The following is a 27,949-nucleotide window of genomic DNA, read 5'->3' as shown; positions in this document are numbered from 1 at the left end:
AGAAGGGTAGACCAGCAGTCAAGAGGGATATCACAGCATCATAGATGACTATAGATGTAGTGAGTTCAGCTCAGACAAGCCACAGTCATTCCAAGAAATATGGACTGTCTTGAATGTTTTTGCATGCCTATGGTGTTCCAGAAGCCTGTGAGAATTAAGATGAGATACCTATATAAATGTTGTAACGAAGGCAGGTTAGCGATTCAAAAATTTAGATATTGTTATTATAAAGCAATTTTATTAGGACAATGAAATAATTCAGTGGCCTTGCAAATGGTGGTGCAAAGGGCCAGATTCCTTAATTTAAGTGCTGATATCAGATCAACTTGGGACAGGCCGGTATAGAGAATTTCCAGTGTGAGACCTGTAGGTATATAAGAAGACTGGAGGTCAATGTCAGGGGGCCAATATTTTATACTCCTATTTGGCATTACACTAATTGGAAATCTGTATTAGAATTGACACGAAAAGTCTTCTCTGTAACAATTGAGGAAAGTCCCCTAGCATGTCTATTGGGAGTATTGAAGATAGACAACCTGACAGAACCTAACAATATTGCAATACAAAGATCCTTATATCAAGCTAGGAAGGTTATAGCTGCTCATTGGATAAGGCCTAGGCCACCAGACAAGAAAGAGTTTATAGATCGTTTAAATGTAATAATACTGGAGTATAGTACATATGTGAAGAGGAACGGTGTCTTTAAATTTGAAAAGATCTGGGGCAAGTGGCTAGATACGCCTGGTTTGCCATCAAGCTCCCTTATAAGACTAAGGGCAAGTCTAGAATACCAATTATCATTGGCTAAATGAGTAAAGATAGGCTTGGGTCTACTTTAGTGTGAGAAAGACTGAATAGGACCTAATTGGTCTTAAAAGAGCTGGCTTGCAAGGGTGGGTGGGGGGAGTTGGGAAGGGAAGGAGGGAGTATGTTACTGATAATAAGCGTATACGTTACTTCAAAATGTGAACCTTGTATAAGACGAAAGATACAATTGTAATTCTTTTGAAATACTTTCACAAGTGCAATTCAAGATTTTAATATTGTATACAATCAGAGTCTATTGTAATAATATGTACATACTTCCTTCCAAGTTGTACTTGTTGGGTGTGTTGTTATTAAAAAATGTTCAAGAAAAATATCTGATTAAAAAAAAAACTTGTTTTTCTGTGAATAACTGTTGTAATGGTATGTAATCATTATTTAATGGTTATGTACATGTCACAAGTTGTCTTGAATTCTTTATGATCCTTTATCTTATATATGTTTTATTGGTGAAAGCAATAAAAATGTAACTAATAAAAAAACAGAGCATGCCTATGGATGTCTTACAGTAGTCTGTACAGACATTTCCATGTTTCCCTTTGCAAGAGCATCTCCTGTTACTGTAGTGACTGAGAGATATATAATTATAATGTATACACCTCTAAATTCCATTAGCATTCCAGACATTTTTATGCACCATTACCAGAAATATGCAAATATACGTAGAAAAATATGCAATACATAAAAGTTATTTGCAAAAAGGAATTTCTCATCATAAGCATAAACAGATTGAAAATGAAAAAGAAGGGTTCTGCTCAGCCCACCAAACCTATGAGAGAGCTAACGACCAACCGTTCACACCCCCATACACATGCACAAAATGGGACACCCCATAGACATTTGATGGTCAGATGATTTTCATGCATTGTGTATGGCAGACTTGAAAAGAAAAGGGAATGTTAAATCCTTGGGTAGGCCAAACTATTTTTTCAAACTAACAATTGCACTGAGGATCACATAGATACATTATTTTACACTCCCTTACACAACTGTAACCCCAAAATAACTGTTTATCCATAAACAAAACTAATGACATAACAATGGTTGATTTTAGATGGGTGTAACATTTGCACCATCATATTAGCTTGCATAAAAGGAACCTGGTCTGCGCAATCTGACGAGGATGAATACTGCTGCGATTCACAAAGATCGTGCGCCCGATATTCTGCATCTGTCGCTTCCCCGATCAGGTCCACCGGAGTTCACCTTCTTCTTCCCGGTGCATGTAAGTGCTTGCCTTGCGACACAATTTTAAAGTTAAATTCCGTGGTTTGTCCAAATCCGTTGGATCGTCTGGTGGCCCGCCCCCGCATGAAAGCTGGCGCAATTGCACCAAAATCTGATCGTGTGCGACACAATGCCCTTCTAAACACCTGTCCCTGTGGCGCGATCCCCGAAAAGTCAGAAAACCCGATGGAAATGCGGCTGTGGGACCCATAGTAAATAAGCGCCAATATTTGTGTTATCTGCACACTATGAGGATATCCCTCTTATCAGCTCCTCCCCCCTTCTACTTCCTGCTGCCTATTAGCTAAGAGACTGTGGGAGGACACTTCACATTGCTATAACTTTGGATTGGTGGCACCTAGAATCATAGTTCTTGTGTCACTCGAAAAATACAAAAACTGAGAATATTTCATTTCATATGATACCAGGATTCTGTTCTAGATGCCAGAGAATAGGAAATAGTAAAGGAAATCTACCATTTGATTTGTAAAGAGCTAAGGAATTTGATGGTGCTATATAAATAAAGATTATCATTATCAAAATCAAGCATGATAAACGAGGGACACTTACACAGAACAGATCCAGTGAAGTAGTCTTCTTATATTTGTTACCCATGACCTTCTTCATTCTAAAGTCAAATTCTACATTTATGCTAATGAACCAGAAGGGTTCTGAGGGCATTAGTGCCCCTCCATGCTATAGCTTCACAGGCTGTTACATTGTTACTTCCCCTCTCATTGTGTGCTGAAATTGCACTACACCAGGCAGAGGGCAGAGGGGTGCCAATGCAGCAGAGAGGGGGGTCACAGTGTAACAGCCTGTGAATCTACAGCACAGAGGGGCTATTGTAACACCCCCAAATTGATTTTAGAAGAAAGGATATTTCCACAGGATGGATAACATTTATGAGAAAATTACCACAGTCATGGTTCCTGGATCTATGAGTAAGTGCCTCTGATTTACCATGCTTTATTTTAATGGTAGATTTTCTTTAACTGTTAAAGTGACAGTCAGGAGAGAAATCTGTACATGAATATCTCTCACCAAAAATTCACTTTAACCATTAATATCTCTGGTTCTCTGGCACCTAGAAACACATTAGTGTTATAAAAAAGAGGAGATTCTCCATTTTGACATGATACTAGAACTGTGATTCTAGGTCAGTGGTGGCGAACCTATGGCACGGGTGCCAGAGGTGGCACTCAGAGCCCTTTCTGTGGGCATTTAGGCCATCGCCCCAGGTGTTGACAGAAGTGCATTATCCTTGGAAGTCATCCTGCTGTACCCACCATTCTTATTGTACAGAGAGACTCTGGAGAGAAGCTACAATGAATTTGTCCTTCTTCCTTCAACTGTATTGGTGGCCTCAGGGGGACGATACGATTGAATGATGTGGAAGAACAGGTAGCAATAAGATGCAGCTTAAAATGCCATATTGGCACTTAATGGTAATTTAGTGGATTTTGGTTTGCAGTTTGGGCACTCTTTCTCTTAAAGGTTTGCCATCACTGTTCTAGGTGCTACTGGTCCAAAGTTATGGCTCTTAGTATGCAAGACATATTTGATATGTCCTTGGCCACTAAGGTGCCACCCTGCAAATACATATGACATATGTCCTTGTCATGGAAATGGTTTATTTTCCAGCAGCTTCATAGCATGGCCATGTGCGGCCATCTGCTCCATTACGAATGAGCAAAGGACCCCTTATTCTCGCGATCTGTGGGGGTCTTAGCACTGAGACCCCCACTAATCAGCAAGTTGAGGCCTAACCTTGCTTCGTGGGAAAATCGCTTTAAGGGTTTAAAGAGAGTTTTCTAAGCACGCTCTGCATGTAAGCTGTTACATCTTCATATCTTATATTCTATTGAGGACACAGTTGTGGCACACCAGACAAAATAGTATGTAAAGATGTAATAAAAATACAAATAATGTAAAAAATAAATAAAGTAGTAATATAAAAAAAAGTAGTGTAAGCACATGATACACAAACTCAGTAAGTTAAAGTATAAATAATAATCAAGAATAGTAAATGAATATCACATACCATATATATATATACAGTATATATATATATATATATATATATATATATATATATATATACACATATACATGCTTGGTAATGCCTTTATGGAGAAGGCAAAACATTGCATAACTATGGTGGAATAAAAATATCTTCTCTTAACTAAATGGAGTGCTGTTTCACTGCCAATTGATATTGCATCTTGGGTTTTGTGTAGGGCCCTGTGAGAAGACCTGCAACCGACCCTCTTACTTACACGGTGCTGCTCCAGATCTACTTCTTTTGGATTGCTATATATATATATATTGGATACGGAAAGTATCCAGACCTCTTTAAATTTTTCAATCTTTGTTTCATTGAAGTTAATTGGTAAGATCAAAAAAGTTGATTTTTTTGCTCATTCATGTATACACTGCATCCCATCTTGACAAAACAAACTGAAATATCACATGGTGAGGTATTCAGGCCCTTTGCTGTGACACTTATATTTAACGCACATGCTGTCCATATCCTTCTGTTACTCCTTTAGATGGTTCTACTCCTTTATTGGATTCCAGTTGTGTTTAATTAAACTGATTGGACTTGATTAGGAAATTAAGAACTTTTTTGGATCTTACTAATTGGCTGCAATGAAACAAAGAGTGAAAAATGTAAAGGGTCTGATTACTTTTCCCACCCACTGTATTGGTGCAGCTTTATTAGAAAGCCTAACTCCATTCTTTGTCCAGAATTCTCCAAAATTCTTCTAACCTAGACAATAAAGTCAACATGTTATACACATGATGAACATTGCACTTTCAATGTTCCTCAAATTCTTATCAATTTATTTCACTGTACCCCAAAAAGGGTGCATCAAGATAAAGTTTATCAATAAATTCCTCCTAATTCTATGCTCATAGGTGGACCCTTTTACAAATTTAGTCCTAATCTTTGTCTGTCCACTGTTGTATGGGAAATAATAATTTGTTATCCTCATGTAGTTTGTTTATGTCAACAATACAAATTCTATTCCTAAAGGTAAAATTGCTACTGCTGCTAACAGGCAATGATTTTATATTCTACAGAACTTGAAAAATAAGTGTTTGCTTCTTTTGTCCACTTGTCTCTGGCACCTTAACAAGGGAGAGATATTGGGACCTTCTGTTTCTAGTTATGGTAGTTCCTGACTGGGGGCGTAACTTTAGCGTGTGCAGAACATGTAGTTGCACCCTGGTCTAGTAACCTAAGATGTCTCTTCTCCGTATAAAGAAATGGCCACAATAAAGAAAATATTAAGATGGGAACCTGATACAGATTTTGCCTTGTAGCTTAGCAGATTTTAGTTATGTTTCTGGTTCCCAGTAACTGGCCAAATAATTGCCCTGTTTGCTGGCCCTTTATCACACCTCTTCCTGTTTTGTGTAAAGTAACTGCTGTGTAAACATCACTGCCAAAATAAAGATGGTGTATACTTTGTCACATCAGTGTTAATTGTAGACCAAAAGATCCCACTGTTTCCAATCACAGGCTCTGTAGGTAATAAGACCCTACATAATATCACCGCTAGATTTTCTAGTTGTAACAATGTATAGGAACCTAAATAAACCCATACTGTATAGATCACAGGATATGTTTACAGTCTCCAGACATGTTAGGGGCAAATTTATCATATATTTTTGCTACTTTTTGGTTATTAAATTCACAAACCATAAGTTTTATCACTAGCTCCACCAGCTGTTAAAATAGGTGCTTCTAAGGCCTGACAAGGGGCAAATTATCATCAATTATTATCATCAGTTAGTTTTCTGGTGAACAGGATAATAATCTTTATTTATATAGATTTATTCATATTCCATAGTGCTTTACAAATCATAGGGGACATATACAAAAACAATAAAACGAGACAGAGCAAAAACATTCATATGGAACAAAAGGAGTGAGGTCCCTGTCTGCAAGAGCTTACAGTCTATGAGGAAGAATGGAGCGACACAAGAGGTAAAAAGCTTATACAAACTTACATCCAGCCATTCTTCATAAGGGAATGAGTGAAGAGAGGTAGGAAGGCGTAGCATTAAGCAGAGCTTTGTAGATGAGGGTTATATTTTTAAACTGCATTCAAGAGGAGACTGGCAGCCAGTGCAGCAACTGGCACGAACTGGAGGCATCTGTGTCGCTTTTGGTCTGAAAGACAAACCTGACCGCTGCATGATAAATTCTAATGGTTCCAGTAAGACCACAATAAAGAAAAAAACACAGAAAAATCACATAATAGAAATCCAGCCTTAAAGGAAACCTACCACTTGTAGTGGCAGGTTTCCGATGGCAATATCAGGCACCAGCTCAGGGTGAGCTGGTGCCGGAGCTTATTTTAGTTAGTGTTTTAAACCGCAGTATCGCGGTTTAAAACACTTTTTAAACATTGTAGCCGGCGCAGGCAGGTACGCGCTCGGCGCTTACCGTGCACGCGGCTCTCATTCACTTCCTATGTAGCCGCGTGCACGACAAGCGCCGAGCGCGTACCTGCCTGCGCCGGCTACAACGTTTAAAAAGTGTTTTAAACCGCGATACCGCGGTTTAAAACACTAACTAAAATAAGCTCCGGCACCAGCTCACCCTGAGCTGGTGCCCGATATTGCTATCGGAAACCTGCCACTACAAGTGGTAGGTTTCCTTTAAGGGCATGACACAAGGATCACAAGCACACTCAGTTCTGTGTAATGCTACATAGTGGCGAACTGTAATTGGTGTAATAAATACCAACAGACACTGTGTTTCTCAGCAGGCAGCAACCACAGAGGGCGCTTTTCCTTTTTATCACTCAATGTGAGCATGTCACATGCCCTCTTACATCATTTAAATGGTCAAATAGTTGAGGTATATGTTTTTCTATTACAAAGGTACTCTGTGTACTCAACACAACATTTGCTATTGTTAAAACAATATACGGTACATATATTTTAAGTGATGAAATGACACTGCACAAACTGGCCACAATGCAGATACTTTATTGAATGCACATTTACCATGAAAGTCATGTAAACTGTATATAGGAACGTCATCTGCATACATGGGATAAGGTTACCTTTCAATGACAGTCAGTAATAGTATTAGTGACAAAAACAGTTGGGCTGTTGTAAAATGAAATATCCACTGACAAGAAAGAATGTGACACGTCATGTACTTAGCACATAACCAGAACCGCCAGTTGTTACAAATATGAAATTATTTTTATTACATCTACATTCTACTAATGCAGCTGACTTGACTATTTCTAGATGTCTGTGCTCATACCTAACATCTAGACTTTCAATGCTATTAAACTAAAAACAGGAATGTGGGCATTTATAGAATCATTATGTTTTTTTTCTATCATTATATACCTGTGACCCTATATATAATTATTTTAGTATTTATTTAATTAACTCAAATAATAGGAACATTATTTTCAGTAGGGTCATGAGTTTATTTTGACCTGCTGTGCTATCCAAAAGTTATCTGACTTCCTGAATATACACTTTGCATGGGCTTCCACAGAAGGTTCTCCACATGGGGGCACAAACTCCTGTTAAGATTAACACTGATGGTGAGACAGGCTCCTGTCACATAGTTATAATATGGAAGATAACAGTGCAGCCTCCATGATTGTATGATTATGATCTGTCAGATTTTTAGGAGAAGGATACTTACATTTCCTCCCAGGAGGAGTAGATGTACTGCCTCTAGCTGCCCATGTAATGCTGTGCTGAGGCATCATGAGACGGATAGCTAAGCCCAGAGACAAATAAATATAAAAATAAAGATGGGAAACATAGGGAGGTTAAGCAAAATGCCCCCCCCCCTCAAATTTAACACATATATTTGGCTTACAATCAATTCAAGAAAAGCTCATGTTCTAATCAGAACAAAGCAAATTTACTTTGTGTCCACTCCTGGTCACTTTAAATATCTCACCCTCAGTGTTTCTTCTTACAAGAACCATTCAGTAGAGATTGTAAAATCAGCAAATAAGGCCAAGTTCAGTTACTGCAACTGTTCTATTATACACAATGACAAAACTAATGTGGTGCAACGGCACTAGAAGCTATTAAATCCTTTTGAAACTTAAAAAAACTGGGTAAATTAAGAAAATTTAACAAACAATAATATTCCAACTAAAATCTTTTAAATTATTCTAATGTTTTAAAAAAAATATACCATAATAGAACCGAATTGTGAGGTAACAAAAAAATTGTCCTTTCTTCCTGGAATAGATATCTGAAGGAAAACAAGGGTATATTAATTAGACTTGAAGATTTTTTGTTAACTTATTTTAGAATAATTTCCCCAAACTTTTAGTTACTTCCTTGTCAAGAATATGGCATTGAATCTTTAAATGATATCATAGCTAAGGATGGAATGATAAAGTTCCAAGACTTACAAGCAGATTATAACGTACCATCATGTTTCGTGTTTCAATATATCCAAAATATCTAAATTTGTGAGATCTCTTGGAATTATAAGTTGGATTCATGATGGGATTAAATATAACAGTAACTACAGGCAGTCCCCTACTTAAGAACACTCGACTTACATACGACCCCTAGTTACAAACGGACCTCTGGATATTGGTAATTTATTGTACTTTAGTCCTAGGCTACAATACACAGCTATAACAGTTATCACAGGTGTCTGTAATGAAGCTTTATTGTTAATCCTGGTTCTTATGACAACCCAACATTTTTAAAATCCAATTGTCACAGAGACCAAAAAAGTTCTGGCTGGGTTTACAATGATAAAATATACAGTTCCGACTTACATACAAATTCAACTTAAGAACAAACCTACAGACCCCATCTTGTATGTAACCCGGGGACTGCCTGTACAGTGTTTTTTTAAATCAGAGATAACGCATGACCTTAACCTGATGTCAAGAACGATCAAAGATAAATTGGATTATATGGTGAGATCAGAAACTGTGTTAAACAAAAACTTTGATATCCATACTTGGTTTACAGCTATGAGATCATCATGAAAGTTATCTATTGGTATAAACCGTCTGGAAACTTTGCTGAAACCTCAACTAAAATTATTTAAAAAAATTTCAAACACAAGGATCAGGATTGCCGGAGAAGGTGTAATATGGAAGCAAATGAATATCATGTATGGTGGTTCTGTCAATACATCAAATATCTTTGGGAGCAAATTTATACACTCATTTCAGAGATCTGTAACAGGACAGTAGATCTGAGTCCGGAAATGGCTCTCTTAAATATTTATATGGAGTGTATTCCACCTATAGCCAGATGGACAGTGTATATGTATGAAGTGGCACTCTTGAAATGATTAATACTCCACATCTAAAAGAAAAATTTAGATATTTAATAGAGATAGTGGATTAGTTTTATTCTAGGATTACAATCTAAACCTAGCCCAAGGTAATATTCTTTTGCCAAATTATTAGAATTAAAACTTTTATATTATTTCACTCAAAGTATTTCATTTTATATGGGGAGCTGAGTATCTGAGAGGTCTTTATGTCCAAGCATTGTATGTTATATGTTGATACTACAGTATATGTTGTATTGTCAGTTATTGTACTGTATTGTCTGAATCTGTGATTTTTGTATTACATGCTAAGAAATTATAAATAAATAATGTGGGTTGCAGCGCTACCACACACATATTATACGTAAAATGCAGACATAGATATACACACACACACAAATATATATATATTTATACTTCAAAGTCATATAAACACAAATGTATGCACATACATACACATGTATGTATAATAATGACTCCTACATGTATAATACATAGAGATGAGCAAACCCAACATTTAGTACATTGGGGCACATTTATTAAGGGCTTTGAGACGCACTTTTGACGGACTGTGCACGTACTTCTAGGCTAACACGGCTTGCTCTGGTATTTAAGTAGTGTCTGTACTGCTATTGTGTTGCACACGACCCTTTTGTGGTGCAGCTGCGTAGCCTCCATACAACACAAATTAGGGGACGTGCCGTCGGTCGCTCCGACTGATTGAGACCGAATGCCATTTTAACTTTCAAATTGTGTTGCACCCCCTATGTTAAAGATGCACCACAAAAAACATGGTGAACTCTGTCGAACCTGAGCGGAGAAGCGTCAGATTCATGATTTCCAGTGCACAATCTTAGTGAATCGCCGCACCCAGCATTATACACGGAAATAGCACTTTTAGTGCAGTTTCTGACTCAGTTTCTGACAAGTAAATGTGCCCTATCGTTATTAAGTAAAGAAGACAGTTTTTATTGGATCCACAGCTTGTAGTGCTGGAACAATTTTTTTTGTTTGGATCTGCATGGGTCTTGCTTTTGACCGTGCAACAGTGGGTATGGATTGTACTTAGTTATTTGCTGGATCGAGATAGAATTAGTTACACATGAAACCTTGTTGTTTGTTAGACTTTTATACATACACATACACTCACCGGTCACTTTATTAGGTACACCATGCTAGTAACGGGTTGGACCCCCTTTTGCCTTCAGAACTGCCTCAATTTTTCGTGGCATAGATTCAACAAGGTGCTGGAAGCATTCCTCAGAGATTTTGGTCCATATTGACATGATGGCATCACACAGTTGCCGCAGATTTGTCGGCTGCACATCCATGATGCGAATCTCCCGTTCCACCACATCCCAAAGATGCTCTATTGGATTGAGATCTGGTGACTGTGGAGGCCATTTGAGTACAGTGAACTCATTGTCATGTTCAAGAAACCAGTCTGAGATGATTCCAGCTTTACGAAATGGCGCATTATCCTGCTGAAAGTAGCCATCAGATGTTGGGTACATTGTGGTCATAAAGGGATGGACATGGTCAGCAACAATACTCAGGTAGGCTGTGGCGTTGCAACGATGCTCAATTGGTACCAAGGGGCCCAAAGAGTGCCAAGAAAATATTCCCCACACCATGACACCACCACCACCAGCCTGAACCGTTGATACAAGGCCGGATGGATCCATGCTTTCATGTTGTTGACGCCAAATTCTGACCCTACCATCCGAATGTCGCAGCAGAAATCGAGACTCATCAGCCCAGGCAACATTTTTCCAATCTTCTACTGTCCAATTTTAATGAGCTTGTGCAAATTGTAGCCTCAGTTTCCTGTTCTTAGCTGAAAGGAGTGGCACCTGGTGTGGTCTTCTGCTGCTGTAGCCCATCTGCCTCAAAGTTCGACGTACTGTGCGTTCAGAGATGCTCTTCTGCCTACCTTGGTTGTAACGGGTGGCGATTTGAGTCACTGTTGCCTTTCTATCAGCTCGAACGAGTCTGCCCATTCTCCTCTGACCTCTGGCATCAGCAAGGCATTTCCGCCCACAGAAATGCCGCTCACTGGATGTTTTTTCTTTTTTGGACCATTCTCTGTAAACCCAAGAGATGGTTGTGCGTGAAAATCCCAGTAGATCAGCAGTTTCTGAAATACTCAGACCAGCCCTTCTGGCACCAACAACCATGCCACGTTCAAAGGCACTCAAATCACCTTTCTTCCCCATACTGATGCTCGGTTTGAACTGCAGGAGATTGTCTTGACCATGTCTACATGTCTAAATGCACTGAGTTGCCGCCTTGTGGTTGGCTGATTAGAAATTAAGTGTTAACAAGCAGTTGGACAGGTGTACCTAATAAAGTGGCCGGTGAGTGTATAAGTATAATACAGACAAAGACATACATGAATAGTACAGACACACACACAAACAGAGATATGCACACACATATATCCTTGCTAATTTTACTTTTTAGCATTACAGTCAGCTTCATTCTTTAAACAGTGGGATAGCAATCATCCTGACAGGAAGGGCTGTCGTACCACTCACTGCATCTGTCCCGGTTGCATCAAATCTTTCGATAGGAAGGGAAAGAGAACTCACAAAGCAGGGGGTGAGCACAGCAGGTTATAAGTTAGGTTATATCGCTAAGCTGTGTTTGAGACTTCAGATTCAACTGGTCCACTATAGGAGAAAACAGAGAAGAAAAACGCACATGGAAGCTGCTATACCTAATAAAGTAAATTACAAAGTTTAGGACTATCAGTTTTAGTTACTCTTTAAAGTAAATTTATAAAAAAAAAACGAAATTATTTCCTTATGATCTATCTAAAAGTCTTTTGCCACATTACACTTAAAGTAAAGATGCTTTATAGCATGCCTCACTTTCTATCAACAATCCACAGACACACTGGGCCACAGCAGCACATCACATTTATTGTGGGTGACATGCAGATGTCACGGAGAGATCCAGTGTGTGTATTTACAATCAATATATATCAAAATTTATAAATGTGTTTTCTAGATTAAAGACAAAGACTAGAAAAACAAAGCTCGTTATATATAGAGAGAATAATTGACAATATGGATGCAATATCATTAGGTTTGTATTTTATATCCCCACTAGTAGCATTTCTAGAGCTACCTATAGTGTTCACAGGTTTGGAACGAACAGGTCTCTGTTTATTATGTCTCCTTTCTATAGTCTATGCCTGTCTTGCATGCTTACATATGATATCTGCTCTGTCAGAAACCCTATTCAGACATTTTCCATGTAGTGTTTAAAAGAGCCAGGCACCCTTGACTATTCTAATAAACCTGCAAATTTTCTAAAATAAGTTTGGATATTGTCAACCTAAGCTACAACTTACTAAATGACAACCAGTGGTGCTTCTTTAAAAGGAAAACCTAATATTAAGATAATATAAAAAACATCATTGTGAATTATATTATTATAAATGCTGAGTCTAGGTAATGGATCATATTACACAGTGAATACCTAATTTATTGATATGCATATAGTCTACCCTGCTGAATGAGCAACTTTGATAATATGGCCCCTAAAGACTGTGAACAATATAAGGCCTCATGCACTCAAACATCGTTTAAGAACATGTTCTAGATGCTGCTGGCTTCTGAGCTTGTGAACCACACCCAGGGCTGCTCTCCTGATTGACAGCTGCCTTGCAGAGTTAGTCCCCTTGGCTGAGCTGGGTGTGTTTTCTCTAGAAAGCTGGGTGGTGTCAGTATGTGTTTCAGCTTTGGATTGAGAGATGGGAGGCTGAGCCAGTTAGCTGCTGGGAGGGAGTCCTGAAACTCCGTTTATAATTCCCACGACCGTGTGCTTGCCCAGGATCCGGTCGGGTCGGTAGATGTGCCTGCACTGCTCCGCTTGACACAGGCGGAAATGACATCATCATGTGCGCCTGTGTCACTGCACAGAGACAAGGCCGCTAGAGAAGCGGAGGCAGTGGCGGAGAGCTAAAGGTCAGTAGTTTTATATTTTTTTGCACTGTATGCTACCTAGAGAGCGGGTCTCTGGATGTTTATTCTACCTAGAGAGGGGGCTCTTGGTGTATTTTCTAGTTATGGAAGAGCTCTAGATGTATATTCTGCCTAGAGAGGGGCTCTGGATATAAATTCTACTTAGGGAGGGGGCTCTAGATGTATATTCTACCTAGGGAGAGGCCTCTGGAAGTCCTGTTTCTGACTAAGCAAATCCTATCCTGTAAGGTACTAAATACCACTGTCTGTGTCACTGTCTGTGGTGTAGGACCCAGTATATTTGGGGAAGCACTTATCAATTATGATACTGGCACTGGAAAGGTACTATATTTTTCAGCGGGATGTAGGTTTGTGACGCGAGAGATAATGATTTGGTGCACAAACCACAAGGTTAAGAACTGACTCGACATTCAAGGAGGTGCAATAGAATCCATAGATCAGGTTTAAGCTGCTCTAATTATGTTCCAAAACTGTGTCACAAAAAAAAATCAGTCAAAAAAAAAATAGAAGGGCCAAAAGTGTTGGATTCACAGGCGGCACCACAATTTTGCACCCAAAAAAAAGAACAAGTCAAGAAAAACCACCAAAATTGTGGCACTGACATGTCATAAATAAGGCATAAGAGGTGCAGCAAGGGAAAAAAAACTATTTCTGCCAGTTTTCTGTATGAAAGAGGATAATAAATTACCCCAGTTATGTCTGGGCCTGACCAGCCTAAAAAGTTAGGCAATCCTAGATTATTGTATTGTCTGTCTTTCTGAAAAAAAAAAATAGGATTTGGTCATCACACATAACAGAAACCTTTTAATTACCAAATATTACAATACTGTGAATATACACATTTGAGATACACTTATAGATGAATGCATAGATTACATAAAAATCACTTACCATTACAATTCTCATTTAGAAAGAATTAAACACATTTGAGAGCCATAAAATTAAAGTGTCAAAACTCTCACCAGTATATAGTAGGATAGCACTTACACAGTATGGGTGTAAAAGAATGTTAATGGCTGTCTGCCCAATATATTGGAGCTTCAGATGAATGTGACTACCAAATGCTGTTCACACATTGTAAAATAGATGGCAAAACAATAATAAAAAAAAAATCCTAACTGGACTTACTATGGGCAAAACTACAATAGGTCTGAAAGAACTTGTCATGTAAAGACCAGCAGAATTTACTAACCTGTACTGTCAGGCAGTTGCAAGCTCTTGAAAACATGCATCTTGCAATATTTGGTATAAAGCTGAAGGGGGGACAAAAGACACAAACATGGTTATATATATATATATTTTTTTAATTGTATTTTTATTTAATTTTTAACAAAATAGTACAAAACATCCACAGAGCATGTACATAAGTAGTGGTCATACATGAAGCAAAAGGATGACAGCTATAGAAAAGAAACCTCAGGTATGTAGGGTAGTGCAATACCTGGCGAGCACAAATGTGCAGCCTTTAAACTCCAATGTAGTGCATAATTCACTCTGTAAATGTAAAAGGCCCCTTATCAAGGGGGTTGAATACAAAGAAGTAAAACATAAGAAAAACAATAAATGTAACCTTAAGGGAAAAAGTTATGACTAACTCGACAAACATAGACAAGACTGGGGATACAGGGAGGGAAGGGGGAGCACAAGCCAAACTTAGGGGATGTCCTGGGTGATCCAGTATGAGACCCAGGGATCCCAAACAAGGTGGAACTTATCTGCCTTGTCTTGAAGCGTAGCAGAGAGGTATTCCATGGACCTATATGGCATATAGGTCATAACGGGAGGGGGGGGGGTAGTTTTTCTCCAGAACTTGGCAATAAGACATTTTGCAGCCGTAAGAATGTTTAAGACTAAGACAAGAGTATGCTTTCTCAAAGTCTGTTGAAAAATATTTAGTATATAGGATTTTGGACATAGCGGGAGATCTAGCGAGAGAACCTGGGAGAGAGTCCCTTGTACCTGTGTCCAAAAGGGTGTGAGCAAGGGACAGTCCCAGAAGACATGATAAACATTAGCTTGAGGACCGCCACACATCCAGCAAGTGTGAGGAAGTGTGCAGCAATTGGGGGGTGTGGTACCAGTGCATAAGAACTTTGAATTGGTTCTCTTTATTTATTATACATGTGGCTGATTTTGCTGCCCATCTCCAGATTAAAAGCCAATGTTGATCCTTGCCTTGGAAGGTGATCAGGCGTGGGATCCGTTAGGGTAGCATATATAGAGGAGATGAGCCCCGAAGTCGAAGAGTTAAGCTTACACAATCGTTCGAAGGGGGTTGGAGATGAGACCTGGCCTGACTGAAACAGGGAATTTGCGTAGTGTTTGATCTGCAAGTATTGAAAGATGGCAGAGGAAAGGAGATTAAGTTTAGCCTGAAGATCTGGGAAAGGTATCAGAGCTCGCGTTGTGGGATCCACCAGATCGGGTGTGGAAGAGGCCTGCACGGTTTGATTTTTAACTTTGTTGCAGGTTTACCAAGATCCCTGATTTCTTATGGATTCAATGCAAGTGGGCGTGAAAATCAGACGCCTTCATTGCCTTTTATAGGTATAATGTCAAAGGTCGGTTGTAGATGATTCAACTGGGCATTTAAAGTGACAACAAAGTGAATGGGATTTATACACATCCTATCCACACACTGTCAAAAAAAACCTTTGTAAACATAGTTTTTTTCCTTTATTCTGTCACTGGAATACAAATTTGAAATAAAATGGAAAATTAAACTATCATCATTGATTTGTATTATTAAATTCTATTTTGTATTATGTTATTTATAATAGCGTTAAAAAAAAAAAGGCAAAATATTATGCAGTTAAAAGAGAATATGTGGTCCAGCTAATTTTTGCTATAAAAATATTGACATATAAAGCTGTAGGAGCTATAGCTTCACATTGGGCCATTTATACATCACTGATGATGAGTGAAATACAATGAATGAAATCATCATAAGGATCCTTCACCTGAAAGTCAATCTGAAGGAGACAGTTTATAAATTTCCCTTTACCCGGAGCAAATAGGGATTGTTATAGCGTACTGTAGATTATGTCACTGGTGAAAGCATTGTGTAATCCTGCCCTTCACGGTATGTGGTGAAAAGCATGTGCATAGTGGGAATGTCTCCTAGGAAATCCACTGAACAAACAAACCTGTAGTACAATGAAGGGTCTCATAAACCATAGTGTTAAAGTATAGCTGGCCTGCAGCCTGTGTGGAATCTTCAGGACAGAGTACAACACCCTGAAATATACACCATGAACAGTGCTCTAGATGCCGGCAGCATACCGTACTAAACCAGGGGCTAATGAAAACAAACTAAAAATGTACCCATCTGTACTTTCCACTGCCCACAGACCAGATAACACTTACACACCCTCATTACACATCAAATCATTGTGCAAAATCTGCACTCTGATATTATTATATATCAGAAAATCCCATTAATTTAACAAAGGTTAGTCAGGAAATCCCACAAAACTGTTATACAACATATTTAGTCCCATGATGAGAAATTACTTTAAAGTCAGCTGCAGTGAGGATTACAATGGAAGAAGTTGATGGAAACAATTACAGGCAGGGGGGTGATATAACAAGAGCTGGTTCCTCTCGAGGTTGTGTGATTCTATGCCAGGCCCTACACAGGAACTGGAGCAGGCTCAAGTGCTAGTGTGGGCCATCTCCGCCCTGGCACAATTTGTATCTCTCCTCATCCACTTGCATGAAAGGGGGAAAACAATCATAATTCCTGGCTGTGCGCCAGGAATTATGACTTTTTCAAAGCTTGTACAAGCCATAATAAATTCCTCTAGTGAATCTGCTGGGTTGGGTTTATACTGCAGTTAGTATTCTCAAAGGGGTTTTCCAAGATGGTCCAAAGGTTAAGAATGGAATAAACTACATAAACATGGGGTATATTAGACATTGGGGGGCTTTAAGCACCGTTTAGTTTTGGTTCCACCAATGAACATATCAGGGCAGAGCAGAGATGCCAAATACAGTTTAACAAACTCAGATATGGGAGGGCACAAGACCCAATTTTGATTATTAAATAATGGGGAACATTTACTAAGGGCCGTGCGCCAGTTTTGAACTTTGAACATTCTTTCTTGTGCAAAATGCTTGCACAGGTTTTTAAGAAGTGTCTGTGCCACATTTGTGTCGTACACAACCATTTTGCACTGAAGGGGAGTTCTGGTGCTCAGTCAGGTCGTGCGCCCGATTTAACATGCAAATTCTGACAGAAATGTATCGCACTCCCCATGATAAAGGTGCACCAAAAAAAAAGATGTGCACACTGTGGGGGCAGTGCAGAGGGTGCCAGATTCATAAAAAAATCCTGAATCTGGCACCCTCTGCATACTACTACAGTTTGCACTGTTCTAAGTAAATGTGCCCCAATTTACTTTGGGTGCTACAAAGTCCCATGTATGGTTAATAAACATGCAAAAAAAAGCAGAAAAACATATTTTTTCACACCATAGGAAAATATGGAAATTTTTGATTGTGTGTATAAATAGAAAACTTTAAAAATAAAATATGTGACAAATGCATGTAAAGCTCCAAAAGTATGTATAGCAAATAGCAGGGGCATGCAAAGCTTATACACAGACGGTCCAACCATAAATGTAGTGTTGTATCAATATATAAAGGGAAAAAATAAGTAACAGAAAATGATATTCCCTCTTGACGGTGAGAGATAAGAAAACGAAGCTGATTGGATCACAGGTTCCTGAAACTGGCTGCTTTGTAGCAACAAGTCCGTGATAACTGTAATCCCCACACTGTGTTGGGCCAGCCTGATTTCTGGGGGTCCATGCAGTTGAAGAAAATAGACTGCCAATATGAAAAGATGAGTTGGAATAGGCCTGCTCTACAATTTGCAAAGCAGGCGGTCGGCTCATGAACAGGTCTTTGGAATCAACCACTGTGCGCATGAGCCAATTGAAATACAGGGGGACTACAATGACATAAAAAAGTTTATGTGCATGATGCACAGTGCTGAGTCAGGTGACTGTAATGGTCACGTGGTGACACCATCCACGCAGCCAAGAAACAAAGAACTGAATATGATGGTGATCATTATAGTCATGAAGCCTCATGCACACAATTTTTTTTTTTTGGTGGGGGAGGGGGGGTGGGTGTAACACACATCCCCATGCATTTCAATTGGCTCATGTCCATGGCAGACCCATCCATGATCCAACTGCCTAGGCTGCCAATTATAGAGCAGGTCTATTCCTGTAACAGTGGTGGCACTGAAGTTCTGCGGCAGATGGGAAGTCCTTGCATGATATTTCCGTATATTGCAAGGTCTCCCGTCTTCTGCAAGGTGTGATGCCAGCCTCATGCTGAATCAAATGATTGCTAAATTATCAAATATTTAGAATTGTTGGATCATTCTAGTTCTAAGGGCACTATGCAAAAATATATCCCAACCATTATATATTATCTGCCAATAGCAAAGCAGATATGATCCTTTAATTGCTCCAATTAAGCTGTCAGTCTCCAAACATTCCAGCAGCGAATGTCTTAAGGATCACTTATAGATAGTGTCAGCCTCTAAGTGAATGGTTGTGTCATGAATATTGTGAGACACTGAGGCACAGTACAGTTTAATGCTAAATACACTAGCAATGTGGCAGTACACAGAATTGATTAAAAAGAATAATATAGTATATAGTCAGAGTAATGCCTGCAGAGAGGGAGCAAAGTGTTCATCTCAGGTTTCGGCTCTTGTATATAGATCACATAATTCTCCAGATATATAGCTATAGGGGGTTACAGCAATATCTGGTTCCCAGATGGCCCTCACTGTTATGTAATAAAGGCGCTTTTAAAGGGTGTGCCAATCTGTCACATCACCTGGTCATATCTAATAAATGGCTATGGGAACACCCTCTAAAATGACACTGGGTCATTGGCTAGGGGGATTTTGAACTAGGATTCATGAGCCACCTCCCCACCAAATTGCAGTGATGGTGGCATAGGGTTATAAAAAGTCACAACTCCTGGCCATATGCCAGGAATTGCAACTTTTTCATGGCATGTACAGCAGTGAACTGGTGTGCAAGCTGTGATAAATTCCTCCCTTGTTTGTTAACTGAACTGACATGAATTCTTTAAAAGCTATTGCATTTAGTACAGCCATGCGCCGTCCATTCAAAAAATGGATGCCACTTGTTAGTGTGCAGCTGCCCTTAATCCCATAAAAGAGTCTTCCCCTTATTTTTATTAGTTTTTTTTCTTAAGCTGATGATGCAGGTTACAAAAGACTTCCAAGAAGAGGTAAACAATGACCATTGTCTGGAGACACCTGCATTATATTGGTGACATCTGTTGCCTTTCTTTTGTAAAATACGTAGCAGAAAGGTTCAGATCAGAACTGTTGTATTTATTGTCTGAGATAAAAATTCGGACATGCAAATTTCTCCAAAAACTGTCAAAGCATCGCTTTAAGAAGTTGTCCAACTGAATATAAAATAAGTAAAAAAGAACAACTACATACTCATCTGTTCCAAATGGAATCTGCATACGCTGCGAATGGGAAGCTGGCAGTGACATAGAGGGGTCAAGTAGTTTTCAACTTTTTAATACAATGTTTCATTAAAATCACCAAAAATTTACACTTTATGGCTTTTTGCAACTAAATTTTGATCCTTTGAAGAAATAAAAGAAATTTAATCACCATGATAAAAATTTTTTTGTCTTTGGTGCACATTGATAACCAGTCACAGAAATGTTTCAAGAGCTGAATTCAAAATGTGAGCAGTGCTGTGATTGGTTTATATGACCCATAAAGAGTTTCATTTCCACCAATATGTCCTCACCTAAAAGTTATTTAAAAAGTTACATAAAAGTTAAATCATATTCACTCGGTATTTCTTGATGGGTTTGGCAGGGTGGATACTGTATTCTTTTCCCTTTGTAAATGTATTTGAATTTCTTTTGTAACTTAGTCTGAGTGTTTTTGATGCCATAGTCCCCCTGCTGCAGCCCCTTCTCTTTCCTTCTCAGAAGAGGTAGAATGAAGGATCCGGGAGCTGACAGCCCCTGGCTTCACCATTACATTTAACTCTGAGTCTAGTAGATGCACATAGATCTGAGACACACAGACTGCAGCCCATTCAAAATCTTGGGGTTCCTTGGGCATGCCAGATAAAATTGTTCTGATGTCCAACGCTTTATCATTCCCAATTAAACAGACCCTACTAGACCCCAAATTAGGTTGTCTTCAACTGTACTTCTTAGGTCCTGTATAAGTTACAGCCTGGGCCCACTGGAGGATCCTCTGGTACTGGTGGGCCAGTCCGATTCAGGTTGGGACTGTGGAATGTACTGTAAACTAACTTAACTAGATGAAGAATAATACAGATATGCTAGAAGTAAGAATGAGTCTATTTTTGTCAGATACATGAACCTGAGCGCATCTGTGGATGTGGATGAGAATAACTGTAGCAAGACTGGAGTAACAAGAACTTATCACAAAAACAGGTGATAAAAAACCTCCCATTTCTCACTTCACTTGTCTAGGCAGTACACTTGTAGTTTTATACTTTTTCTTTGTATGGGTTTGTTTTTTTTCTACTTTCCCAGCAATAAGGACACATAAGTGCAGTGAGAGAGTGAGTGAGCCTCTGCATCTATCACTCCTCCTCCCATTTGCTTCAGTCGTCTCGGGCAGGAATGTGAGGTAGATGAGCTCGTTCTCCATTGTGGAGTAATCCCTCAGCACCAGCACCGCTAGTAGTAACGCTACAGAGCAGAGCTCGTGCTCCCCCTCCTCTCCTCCTCCTACTTTCCCTCTCTCTGCCCCTTGCCTGGTGCGGATAGACCCCTTTATTCCTTCCCTCCACTTCCACTCATGCCTGGTAGCTGCTCCCGCTGAAGTTTTCCTGGGACAAGAGGAGTTTCTTTTCTTGGCTTCAGAGCAGCAGCAGCGGAGGAGGAGGAGGAGGCACAGAGAGGAACAGAGAAGAAAGCAGGGAAGGCAGAATACACGGAGCGCAGCCGGCTCACCTACAGCACAGCTCCGTGAGACTACTCATCCGTATATATGGCTGCTTACAACAGGTGGGGAGCTGTCCTGTGCGCTCTGCTCTCAGCATCTACTGTGCTGGCTAATATAGAGCAAGTGAGGCGGATCACCTATGTAGTGCAACCAGGACCTCCGGGCATCTACCACCAGCAACCTGTACCCATCAGCAGGACCAACCTTGTAGTAAGCAGCAGCACCCAGGAGCGGAGCCGCAGGATGAGCAAGGTCGGCTCCAACCCAACGGTGGTGCACAGACAGCAGCCCCTGAGCGGAGAGAGGGCAGCCCCGGCTGTCAGCAGCCGACACTACTCGATCACCAGGAGCAGCGTACAGCAGGACGGACCGAGGACTCCCAGCCTACAGCACAAGCTGCACATGCAGGGGTGAGACACTACTACTGCTACTATGTGCAGGGAGGGCAGGGGTGAGACACTACTACTATGTGCAGGGAGGGCAGGGGTGAGACACTACTACTATGTGCAGGGAGGGCAGGGGTGAGACACTACTACTATGTGTAGGGAGGGCATGAGGGAGACACTACTACTATGTGCAGGGAGGGAAGGGGAGAGACACTACTACTATGTGCAGGGAGGGAAGGGGAGAGACACTACTACTATGTGCAGGGAGGGAAGGGGAGAGACACTACTACTATGTGCAGGGAGGACAGGGGTGAGACACTACTACTATGTGCAGGGAGGGAAGGGGAGAGACACTACTACTATGTGCAGGGAGGACAGGGGTGAGACACTACTACTGGTACTATGTGCAGGGAGGGCAGGGGTGAGACACTACTACTATGTGCAGGGAGGGAAGGGGAGAGACACTACTACTATGTGCAGGGAGGACAGGGGTGAGACACTACTACTATGTGCAGGGAGGACAGGGGTGAGACACTACTACTGGTACTATGTGCAGGGAGGGCAGGGGTGAGACACTACTACTATGTGTAGGGAGGGCATGAGGGAGACACTACTACTATGTGCAGGGAGGGAAGGGGAGAGACATTACTACTATGTGTAGGGAGGGCAGGGGAGAGACTACTACTGGTACTATGTATAGGGAGGGCAAGGGTGAGACACTACTACTGTGTGTAGGGAGAGACTACTACTGGTACTATGTATAGGGAGTGCAGGGGTGAGATACTACTACTATGTGTAGGGAGGGCATGAGGGAGACACTACTACTAGGTGTAGGGAGGGCTGGTGAGAGACTACTACAGGTACTATCATAGGGAGGGCAGGAGGGAGACACCACTACTGGTACTATGCATAGCGCAGGACAGAAGAGAGACACGACTAGTGGTACTCTGCATAGGGAGTGCAGAGGGGAAACAATACTACTATGTGTAGGGAGGGCATGAGGGAGACACTACTACTATGTGTAGGGAGGGCTGGTGAAAGACTACTACTGGTACTATTATAGCAAGGGCAGGAGGGAGACACCACTACTGGTACTATGTATAGGGCACGACAGAAGAGAGGCACAACTAGTGGTACTATGCATAAGGAGGGCAGGAGGGAGACACCACTACTGGCACTATGTATAAGGAGGGCAGAAGAGAGACATAGCTACTGGTACTATGTATAGGGAGGGCAGAAGGGAGACACCACTTCTGGTACTATGTATAAGGCAGGGGAGAGACACTAATACTTGTACTATGTATAATGAGGGCAGGAGTGAGACACAACTGCTCTACTATTTATAGGGAGGGCGTGAGGGACACACCACTACTGGTACTATGTATAAGGAAGCAGGGGTGAGACACAACTACAAGTACTATGTATAAAGAAGGCACAACTAGTGGTACTATACATAGGGGGATAGGAGAGAGACATCACTACTTCTACTATGTGTAGGGAGACGCTTCTACTGGTAATATGTGTAGGGAGGACAAGGCGAGATATTAGTACTGGTACTATGTCTGGTGCATTCTGAGACACTACTTATTGTGCTATGTTTGGTACATGCTGGGGTAAGACATTACTACTGGTACTAAGTTGCGAGACACTACTATTGGCGTTATGTGTAGAAGGGACAGGGAAACATTACTACTGGTATGAAGTGTAGGGATGGTAGATATGTACTACCTTTAGAGAGATCATGATTGAGACACTAGGGATGAGACACTACTACTGGTACGATGTGTAGGGAGGGCAGGGAATCATTATTACTGCTACCATGTGTAGGGAGGATAGGGAAACACTACTTCTGGTACTTTGTATGGTACAGGGGTGAGGCTACTACTGGTACTATTTACTACCTATAGGGAGGGCATGGTTGAGACATTACTAGTAGTACTATGTGTATGCAGGGCACGGGTGAGACTACTTAGGGTACTACTCATAAGGAGGGCAAGGGATACACTACTACTGGTACTTTGTACTATATTTTGAGAGTGCAGGGGATGAGACACTAGTACTGTTACTATGTATTGTGCAGACAGGGCTAAGACTATACTACTGGTATTTGTGCTGAAACACTACTACTGATACTATGTGTAGGGAGGACAGGGAGACACCACTTCTGGTATTATGTGTGGGAGACATTACAACTGGTACTTTGTGTAGGGATGGCAGGGAGACATTATTACTAGTACTGTGTATGGTCCGGTAAGGGTTGAGACACTACCTTTTGGTGTGTGTAGGGAGAGCAGGGAGACACCACCTTTGGTACCATGTGTAGGGAGGGCAGGGAGACACTACTACTGGTATCATATGTAGAGAGGGCAGTGAGACACTACTACTAGTACTATGTGTAGGGAGGGCAGGGAGACACCACTAATGGTACTATGTGTAGGGAGGGCAGGGGGACACTATTACTGGTGCTATGTGTAGGCAAGGGTGAGACACTGCTACTAATACTATGTATAGGGCAGACAGGGTGACACTTAGACTAATACCATGTATAGGTAAGGCAGGGAGACATGAGTACTAATATTATGTATATTTAAGACTGGGAGACACTGCTACTAATACTATATATAGTGCAGGCAGGAAGACACTACTTCTACTGATGCTATGTATATTGCAGGTAAAAAGACATGACTTCTAATACTATTTTATGTACAGGTTAGGCAGGGATAAAGATCTACTAATAATGAGTAAATGGCAAGCAGGAAGATGTGAGTTTCAATAAAATTTTATGACAGGCAGAGTAACAATACTACTAATATTACTATTATTGTACAGGCAAGAGATCCTGTCACTCATACCATGTGTATAACAGGCAGGGAGGCAATTCTGCTAATGCTATGATAGTAGAGGCAGAGAAAACTAATACTTATACTATGTATATGACAGGCAGAAAGACAATTCTGCTAATACTATGTATAGTCCTATACAATAATCTGACCGGAGCTCTTAGTCCCATGCAATATCACTTATTGTTAGATATATCTGCAAATCTTCAAGAACGATCCAGCATTCTTAAAATCCCACTTGACCAGAAAGTCTTCTTCATTCAAACAAAAACGCAAAAAAGGAGCAAATGAGCACAAGAACCATGAAAATACTCAACAATTAAAGAAAAAGGCAAGCCAAAAGTTTGATACATGTCCCCCAATGTATTGGGAAGGTTGGGAGAAACTATTACTTTTAATATGACTATAGGAAGTAGGGAGATACTACCACTAATACAATGTATAGTCCAGGGGGGTAGAAACTTCTACAGAAACTATGTAAAGGACAAGCAGGGAGACATGGTTACTAATGTCATGTGTATGACAGGCAGGGAGACAATACTACTGCTGTAATACTATGGTAGGCCAGGGAGAGAGACACTGATATTAATACCATGTGTATGACAGGCAGGGAGACAATTCTACTGCCCTAATACTATGGTAGGCCAGGGAGAGAGACACTGATACTAATACCATGTATATGACAGGCAGGGAGACAATTCTACTGCCCTAATACTATGGTAGGCCAGGGAGAGAGACACTGATATTAATACCATGTGTATGACAGGCAGGGAGACAATACTACTGCCCTAATACTATGGTAGGCCAGGGAGAGAGACACTGATACTAATACCATGTGTATGACAGTCAGGGAGACAATTCTACTGCCCTAATACTATGGTAGGCCAGGGAGAGAGACACTGATACTAATATCATGTATATGACAGGCAGGGAGACAATTCTACTGCCCTAATACTATCGTAGGCCAGGGAGAGAGACACTGATACTAATACCATGTGTATGACAGACAGGGAGACAATTCTACTGCCCTAATACTATGGTAGGCCAGGGAGAGAGACACTGATACTAATATCATGTATATGACAGGCAGGGAGACAATTCTACTGCCCTAATACTATGGTAGGCCAGGGAGAGAGACACTGATACTAATACCATGTGTATGACAGACAGGGAGACAATTCTACTGCCCTAATACTATGGTAGGCCAGGGAGAGAGACACTGATACTAATACCATGTATATGACAGGCAGGGAGACAATTCTACTGCCCTAATACTATGGTAGGCCAGGGTGGGAGACACTGATACTAATACCATGTATATGACAGGCAGGGAGACAATTCTACTGCCCTAATACTATGGTAGGCCAGGGAGAGAGACACTGATACTAATACCATGTATATGACAGGCAGGGAGACAATTCTACTGCCCTAATACTATGGTAGGCCAGGGAGAGAGACACTGATACTAATACCATGTATATGACAGGCAGGGAGACAATTCTACTGCCCTAATACTATGGTAGGCCAGGGAGAGAGACACTGATACTAATATCATGTGTACGACAGACAGGGAGACAATACTTCTGAAACCATAATAGGCCAGGGTGGGAGACACTGATACTAATACCATGTTTTTGACAGGCAGGGATACATTATTACTACTAATATGTTTAGGGCAGGTGAGAATATACAATTAGTATTCTCACCCCTAGATGGGTTGGGGGTGAAAAACTGCTGCCCTTTATGGGGTAGTGGATGATGCTCCTACTCTGCATGGACACAACTCTTTGCCATTGTGTAGATGGTTAGGTGGTACTGTTCTCAGTGGGGCAAAGCGTATTATAGTTCTTACTTTCTATGAAAAACTTTGAGATGCTACTACTTTCTATAGGGCAGAGTATATTTGGGGCATTAAGGACATGACTTCTCTATACAGGGTAGAACATCAACCACTTAAGATACGACTACTATGTGTGGGAAGAAAGTTTGACAATCTTCTGTATCCTTGTGTTAGGTAGGGGGTGGGATGTAATAGACGCCCTGGTAATAGCCCAGAGATATAGGAATTCCAGCAGAGGCAGGTGCTGCGCAGGATTTACTCTTCAAAATAATGAATGGAGTCTTCATTCTTGTAATAGGCGACCACCGTAGAAAATTAAATAATTACTATTCTTTCATCTGCTGCACAACAGAACATGCTTTGGATATGTAATAAGTTATACAAGACATTCCCAAACTATGACAGATTTATCATAAAGTATTACACTGACAAGTTTTTATTCGCAATGCGGGTGTTATGGGCTTCTGTAACCGGTCTTTAGTGAAAATGAGGTCCCTGGTGACAGGTTCCCTTTAAAATTGAGTCCAACTTTACATTGTCTATTTTTACATTAGTTTTTTGTTTTATTTTTTTGGAGTGCATGTATGAAGACTGCCATCTTTAATCCCTTACTGATACCCCCTTCAGGTTTGCAAGATGCGCCTAATTTATGACAAGGCAAAGGCCTCACAGGCACATCTTCTCACAGGACTCTCCACAGTCGACTCCAGTACGGCCTCTACCAGATTAATGAACTTTCACAATGTAAAACCATATAGTAAAAGTTCACAAATCCAGTGGGGGCCGATGACCTTGCCTTTTCCTTGCCCTTGGTATCCCCTTTTTTTTGTTGAAGGTGTCAGAAAACGTTTTGAATAAATGGAGGTGAAAGAAATGCAAACCGATGGTTCGAGTAATGGTTCAGATTAACTATCTGATTCTCACACTACCCACAATGCTTTGCGAGCCCCTACACTTTCTATAGTGATCACTACTAATGATAGACACAATTGTAGCATGTACACTAAATCTTTGCTTCAGTTACACTTCTAGTTCTTCAGGGCAGGGCATGGCTATTAGACCATGTTTGGCGTACAGTATCTTTAATCTGGAGACAGTAATACAAACATTGCTGAAGGTCTTAAAGACAAGATATTGATCTCTTTTTTTCTGTAACAGAGGCTTAAAGAAATCCTCATCGAGACAAAGATGTCAGCACATCAGAGACATCTGGGTATCATTTCCAGCATCCTGTGATCCTGCTGCAGAATCTGAACTTTAGGCTTCCTTGTCTATGGTGTGTGGCCATGATGCAATTTACATGTATTACACATCATGAACAGGTTAGAGACCTATGGTTCCTTGAAGCAGTCGTGCAGGGGTTTTTTGGGCACCTATTGTACAAAGGCATTTTTTCATAGAAAGAATGCTTGTAGGAGAGAAAATCTCAACCACATGGCATTACATGTCCCACCATTTTATTTCCTTTACTTATGGAATCCAACAGGAAAAACGTCCGTATAAAACCTCCCTTGCACCTCCATGTAGC

At 40.6% G+C, this 27,949-nt stretch overlaps 1 protein-coding gene across 4 annotated transcripts in view; it reads left to right on the top strand.

Moving 5' to 3' along the window:
• The first annotated feature begins 13,188 nt into the window (after nucleotides 1–13,188).
• LTBP1 (latent transforming growth factor beta binding protein 1) overlaps nucleotides 13,189–27,949 on the top strand; it is a 257,405-nt gene continuing 242,644 nt past the window's right edge. For 2 of the 4 annotated variants that reach the window (XM_072140839.1, XM_072140838.1), the window contains exon 1: nucleotides 21,031–21,765. In XM_072140839.1, the coding sequence (XP_071996940.1) occupies nucleotides 21,401–21,765 (365 nt within the window). In that variant the 5' untranslated portion in view covers nucleotides 21,031–21,400. Of the gene's footprint in view, nucleotides 13,333–21,030; nucleotides 21,766–27,949 lie in introns of those variants that run through there. The other 2 variants (XM_072140841.1, XM_072140840.1) reach the window with 2 other exon arrangements.

The sequence above is a fragment of the Engystomops pustulosus genome, chromosome 3, assembly GCF_040894005.1.
Source record: "Engystomops pustulosus chromosome 3, aEngPut4.maternal, whole genome shotgun sequence".
NCBI classification, from domain to species: Eukaryota; Metazoa; Chordata; class Amphibia; order Anura; family Leptodactylidae; genus Engystomops; species Engystomops pustulosus.
This window is presented reverse-complemented; position numbering and strand designations above follow the sequence as displayed.